At 33.6% G+C, this 7,071-nt stretch overlaps 1 protein-coding gene across 3 annotated transcripts in view; it reads left to right on the top strand.

Annotated features, from left to right (window-relative positions):
* Window positions 1-7,071, top strand: part of LOC144377842 (uncharacterized) — a 162,444-nt gene that overhangs the window by 757 nt on the left and 154,616 nt on the right. The window contains exon 1 of one of the 3 annotated variants that reach the window (XM_078050214.1): window positions 117-230. The exons of 1 other annotated variant lie outside the window; for it this stretch is intronic. In XM_078050214.1, the coding sequence (XP_077906340.1) occupies window positions 212-230 (19 nt within the window). In that variant the 5' untranslated portion in view covers window positions 117-211. Of the gene's footprint in view, window positions 1-116; window positions 231-7,071 lie in introns of those variants that run through there. One more of the 3 variants, XR_013439027.1, reaches the window with a different exon arrangement.

Raw genomic sequence — 7,071 nt, 5'->3', positions numbered from 1 at the left:
AAATCGCGGCGTCTGGTTTAGATCTGAGTTTTTGAGGCCCCACCCACTATAGGTGACTGACAAGCCCAAGCACCAACCAGGTACTAAGATAGCAATGTTCACGGGAGCAGTTAATTACTGACTAGCGTGAGGAGGGACGTTGTACTTGGGGCACTGGTTGGAGTCGAGTCCTGTTAAGGGCTAGTATCGTGAAACCTACTGTGACTCTTAGATGTTCCTTGTGAGTGTTGGTAAGAGGATTTATAGATCAATATTTGAATTTGAATCCTAAAGTTAAAAGTTGAAATTTGGATATATTGGCGTGGAGTGGCCTAAAAAACACTGCTAGTGAAGAGCGTAGCAGTACCCACACATTTCTGAATACTGAAAAACTCACTGAATTTATATAATTGGACAGAACATTTTCATTTGCACGAGGTTGAAACACAAAGTTTAACGGCACTAAATTTCCTTGTAAGAGAGAGGAGAATATAAGAAAAGTAAAATTTCTCTATTATGCCTTATTTTACTATCAAGGGAATAAATAACATTAATGACTTTGAATTTGCAAAATAGTTAATCTCAAGTTTTAGAAGGTGCATCAGTTTATATTCTCAGAGTGATAATTGTAGAGGTTCAGCCCTAAAATTGTTTCAAAGAGGTGAAACACAGTCAATATGAATCCAACAGGAATTTAAACCAAGTAATTTCATGTAAACACAAACTTTGAAATTAGGAGAACATGAAGCTGAATTGAAATTTGACAAAGTATTATTTATCAGCTTTGGTATAAAGTTGTTTAAAGAATTTTGTAAACTTTTAATCAGATATTAACATTTAAAATTACCCACTGAGCGTGGTCGTGCACATCCCTTAATCCAGCGACTCAGGAGGCTGAGGCAGGGGGATGGAAAAGTCCAAGTCAACTTCAACTATTGAGTAAGGCCCTAAGCAATTTAACGGGACCCTGTCTCCAAAAAAAAAAAAAAAAAAAAAAAAGTCTGGGTTTGTGGTTCATTGGTTAAGCGCCCCTAGTTTCAATCCTCAGTACCTAAACAAATAAATAAATAATAAATAAAGTTATCCAATTTAAAATAGTTTTAGAAAGATTTTTTTTTTTAGTGTCCAGAGCTCTATTTAAAAAGAATACTTTAAAAATAAGCAAGTTTAGAGATGAAGGTCAAGGGATTTAAAATTCTTCATTCTAATAGCCCAATGCATTTACAGTAAAGGAAGCGAGGGTAGAAACTTGCACAATGTGCATTCTTTGGTTTTAGAGTAGACTGAATGAAAGAGGAGGAGTAAGACATCAAGGAACTGGGATAAGGGCAGTAAGGACAAAAGAACTCTTTTGACCTGTCCCTAGGGGGCCTCTTAATTAGCTTTTCATTTCCATAGACATGTGGGATCACCAGGTTTGGCAGGATCTTGAAAATTTTATCTGTTTCTCTGTTAGCAGCAAGTCCAGCCTAGGTAGAGAGAGAGAAAAAAAAAATTCCCACAGTATCCAATCCCAAATTGAGCAACCCTCTTATTCAAGCCACTCATCCTCATAACTAATGTAAATTCACAATTCTTTGCAATGTTAGCATTTTTTTCTTTGCCTCTGGTTCTCTTATTAATGGAGAATAATTGTAATGTGGTAACCAGAAGTTTTTGTTCTGTACCAAATTAGCAATCAGCTTCAGATTATTTGTTTTCATCAAGATGTGAAAGATTTTTTTCAAGTATGTAGAACACTGGTATGCAACACATTCTTTGTACATTAAAAGTATATCTAATATATGAAAAAAATGTTCAACATCCTTAGCAATCAGGGAAATGCAAATCAAAACTACACTGAGATTTCATCTCACTCCCGTTAGAATGGCAATCAAGAATACAAATAATGAATGCTCGTGAGGATGTGTGTGTGTGGAGTGGTACACTTAAAACATTTTTTGTGGGACTGAAAATTAGTACAACCACTTTGGGGAGCAGTATGGAGATTTCTCAAAAGGAAATGGAACCACCTTATGACCTAGCTATCCCACTCCTTGATATTTATTCAAAAGAACTATTATAGTGATATTAAGAGTAATATCCTTATACTATAGTGATATATGTATACCAGTGTTTATAGCAGCACAATTTATAATAGCCAAGTTTTGGAACCAGGCTAGGTGCCTGTCAACAGATTAATGAATAAAGAAAATGTGGTATAACTACAATGCAATTTTACTCAGCCATAAAGAATAAAATTGTGTCATTTGCTGATAAATGGATAGAAATGGAGAACATCATGCTAAGTGAAACAAACCAGACTCTAGAAGTTAAAGATTAAATGTTTTCTCCCATATGTGAAAGCTAAAGATCTTTTTTCATAAGATCCTCTTATGGAAAAAAGAGACTTATAGAATAGAGGAAGAAGTAAAGGCATAGGCAAGTAGTGGAGAATAAAGTCTACCAAATTATGCTATGACCAAGTATAAAGTAACACAATGAATCTCACTTTTATACATATTGCATTAATTAAAATAATAATAACAATAGCAGGGAAATCAATAGAGTAAGTAGATGGGGGAAGGAGAGGGAAGGAAAAGGGAAGGTACTGGGGAAGAAGATTTAACCAATTATATGCATGTATGAATGTAGCATAATGAATCCCACTATTATGTATAATTATAATACACCAATAAAAATATATAAATTTGTATGTGTAATCGTTAGTATGTGTAAATGTAGTAAATAACTAAATTGTTGCTCATTCCTTTTTTTGCAACCATTGATTTTGAAATTTCAAGTTTTGCTTGATCCCTTGAATCCCTAATATAGAATTAACAAATGGTCATTTGAAACATGTATTAGTTCTTTGTGATTGAATATCAAGACAAGCAATTATATTTTAGTTTTGCTTACTTAGGTAATAATGAAAATTTGTTAACTCTTTCATGTATTATTTCTCTTAATGATCTTTTTTACTCCTTCCTGATGGGCCTATTAAATTCCTTTGGAATTTTTTCTTATTTTCCTTTTTTATAATAGAGAATTCTGTTTTAAATAGAAGAGTTGATAGGCTGAAAAGATGTGGATTCCTCTGGGCTAAGTCCAAATAGAAATTTGTAGATATTAATGCATAACAAAAAATATAATAAAGACTGAATCTTGGAAAGGAAATAATTTGCCCTTTATAGAAAACTAATTACAGTTTATGAAATGGCTTGCTAAAAAATCTGCTGCCTGGCAGATTTTGATTCAAAGTGTTTTGATTCAAAATGTTGATGTTGGCACTAGCAACAAAGTTAGAAATACTGTCCTATAAGTTTATGCCAAGAATCAATTGGGAAGATAGAAACCATAAATGAAATCTAGGCTATCTACCTTATAAACAAAACTGTCCTTTATGATGGGCTTTAAAGGCATAGCTCTATTAAATAATCCAGTGCCAGCAAAATGACTGAGGTATTGTATATGCCCAACTGATGTTTGTTTACTATATGATAATACAAAATTTTCCTAATGCAGAAAAGAAAAAACAAAGGTATTTGTCATCTCTTCCTATCAATCTGTTGGTTAAGTCCAAGTTCCTGCTTGGGAAACTCTCTTTTCCATCTTCAGACTCCAATTAGGAAATCTCATCTGGGAAGTCTCTCCTCATAATGATCTCATTTTCTACTCTGCTAAACCACTCTTAAAACCTGTATATGCTTTGATGTTGGTCAAACTTTATTTGAATGTGTTATGACTCCCTATTGAACTATGAGTATTTATGTTATTTGTATCATATTGGTGTCTTTAAGGCTTAGCATAATTCCTGGTACAGAATAATTGGTCAGTAGAGTATTCTGACCTTATTTAAGGCAGTTATGTTCTAAGACCCCCAAAGGATGCTTGGAAATGTGAATAATGACCAAACCCTACTTATACTATGTGTCACTCTTCGTGTACATTTTAGCAAATCCAGCATATTACTTTTTTTCTTTCCTTATTGAGAATTTTTAACTTTTTGATAAAGGAAGTGCTTTACAGCTTTTCTTTGGCATATCCAAATTGCCAGTATCACTACTCTTGCAATTTGGGGACCATTGATAAGTAAAATAAAGGTTATTTGCACATGAACACTGTAATATCATGAAAATTCTGGAAACTGAGACAGATAATAAGCAACTAAAAATGGGAAGGGTGGATATATATTATGGATACTCTGGACAAAGGGATGCTTCACCTTTCCAGACAGGATGAAGAAGGGTGGTGCAAGATTTATGAGACTATTCAAAACTTCGTTTAATTTAAAATTTATGAAGTGTTTGTTTCTGAAATTTTCCACTTAAATTTCAGACCTGTTGTTAACTATAGGTAACTGAAACTGTAGACAGACAAACCGTGGACAAGAGAGAACTACTGTATATGTGTATTGAACTTAATTTATTTGTGTAAAGTGAACAGATCTGTAAAATAAACAAATAAAAGGTAACAAGTTACTCTTCTAACACATAGTAAGGATGCTATTCCTTTCAAATAATGAAACAATTCCTTTCAAATAATGAAACATGTCTACTCTCTGTTTGGGGGCAACAAATTCAAATTTTACTCAAGTGAAAAATACACCTAGCCTACATTACCATTATCAAGAAATATACCCACAAAAATCAATTTTACCTTGTATAAGTCAAGTTCTCTGATTAACATTGGAGGTATAAAGATGAATCATCAAGAGCACTCACTCAAATAAGCTCATTTCTTATGGGACTAGGCAGACATGTAAATAAACAACTACTCATATAATGTGCCCATGATGTATAAAGTAATAAAACCAATTAGTTCTTTTGGGGATGGTTTTGGGTTCAGTGTCAGCAAAAGCTGTAAACAAAGTAATATGAATTAAGCTTCAAATTGTAAGTGAATTTATCAATTTAAAGTAATTTCAAATAGTATTTAACATTCTTCATGCATTCACAGACAATGCATTGAATAGAGAAGAATGGCTAAGCTAGCATTTCCCTTTTTTTTGGTGGGGCTGGTACTGGGGATTTAACTCAGGGACCCTCAACCACTGAGCCACATCCTCAGCTCTATTTTGTATTTTATTTAGAGACTGAGCCTCACTGAGATGCTTAGCTTCTCACTGAATTATGGAGGCTGGCTTTGAACTCACAATCCTTCTGCCTCAGCTTCCCAAGCTGCTGGAATTACAGGTGTGCGCTACCTTGCCCAGCTAAGGTAGAAGAAACTTCATTTCTTGAAGTTTGTTCTGCTGAATACTAGTCCTATTATAAGATGCTCCTTTAGGGGCTGGGGCTGGAGCTCAGTGGTAGCGCTTGCCTAGCACGTTCGAGGCGCTGGGTTCAATCCTCAGTGCCACATAAAAATAAACATATAAAATAAAGATATTGTGTCCAACTACAACTAAAAAATATTTTTAAAAAGATGCTCCTTTAAAGAATAAGTTGGGGATGTAGCTGAGTGGTAGAACATCCCTGGATTCAATCCCCAGTGCCATAAAAATGACTTGCTATATTACCACAGGCCTAAAAGTTATGGGGCCAGTCAGTCATGGATTGGAACCTCCAAAACTGTGAGCCAAAATAAACTTGAGAAAAAGTATTTCATTAGAGTGATGGAAAGCTGACTAACACATATGCAGATATTCACTTTGTTACAAATACTTACCTATTCTGTAATATGCTGTATAAGTTTGTAGCCTTAGAGCAATAGGCTATACCATATAACACAGGTATGTTGTAGGCTATTCCATCTAGGTTTATATAAATACTCGATTGTGTTTACACAGTGATAAAATCATCTAACATTTCTCAAAATGTATCTCTGTCATTAAGGTAAAGATGACTGTACATGGAATTGAATCCTAAAAGGGGACTAGAGAGAGAATGGGGCAAGGAATTATTTCAGGAGAAGATGTCAAGAATTTCCAAAAACAATGAAGGATATCAAATCACAGATCCAAGAAGGTTTGAGAACCTCAATATTAGTTAAGTATTGCTGTCTAACAAATTGCCCCAAATTTAGTGGCTTAAAAAACATTTATTATCTCAGTTTCTAGGTGTCAGAAATTCAAGAATAGCTTTTCTTGGTGATCTTATCACCTACTCTGAGGAAACTCAGGGATATATAAGATACAATACCTTTTAGGACCCAGTCTTTCAAGTCACTATTGCTTTCTTCTGACTGTATTTGTTAGAAGCAAGTTACTCTATATGACTCACACTCAAGGAAAAGGAAATTAGGCTCAATATCTTCTTTTATATAATGAAGGAGAAATAAATATTTTTAAAGAAAACAAAACTGACCTAATTCATTACATGTATATGCAACTCTATAAAGGTAATACATCATACCAACAGAATGAAGAATAAAAATCATTAATAATCTCAATAGCTACAGAAGAAGCATCTGATAAAATTCAGCATTCTCTCATGATAAAAACTTGAACAAATTAGCTATGGAAGGATTGTACCTCAACATTAGAAAAAAAGCTATATATGACAAACATACAGACAATATCATACTGAATGGGGAAAGGATGAAAATGTTTCCTCTAAGATCTGGAACAAAACAAGTGTGTTTGCTCTCACCACTCTTATTCAATATAGTAATGGAAGTTTTAGAGCAACTAGGCAAGGGAAAGAAAAGGCATTCCAAGAGGAAGGGAGAAAGTCAAATTATCCTCTTCACAGCTGACATGATTCTCTTTATAGAAAAATGTAAAGACTCCACCAAAATTCTATTAAAACTGATAAAGGAATTCAGTAAAGTTGCCACATACCAAAATCAGTAGCATTTGTATATACCAATACTGAACATTCTAGAAAGAAATAAAAGCAATTCCATTAAGAATACCTAAACAAAAAAAAAACTATTCTGGAAATTAATTTAACCAAGGAAGTAAAGTATCACTACAACAAAAATTATGTAACACTGATAAATTGAAGAAGATATTCATAAAAATGGATAGATCTCCCATAAATGGAAAGAGCAAGTATTGTTGAAATGGCCATATTACCCAAGATAACTTTATAGATTTAATGCAATCTCCATCAAAATACTGATAACATAAAGTTCATTTAGAAATACAAAAGACAAAGCAATATTAAA

The sequence above is a fragment of the Ictidomys tridecemlineatus genome, chromosome 5, assembly GCF_052094955.1.
Source record: "Ictidomys tridecemlineatus isolate mIctTri1 chromosome 5, mIctTri1.hap1, whole genome shotgun sequence".
Taxonomy (NCBI): domain Eukaryota; kingdom Metazoa; phylum Chordata; class Mammalia; order Rodentia; family Sciuridae; genus Ictidomys; species Ictidomys tridecemlineatus.
This window is presented reverse-complemented; position numbering and strand designations above follow the sequence as displayed.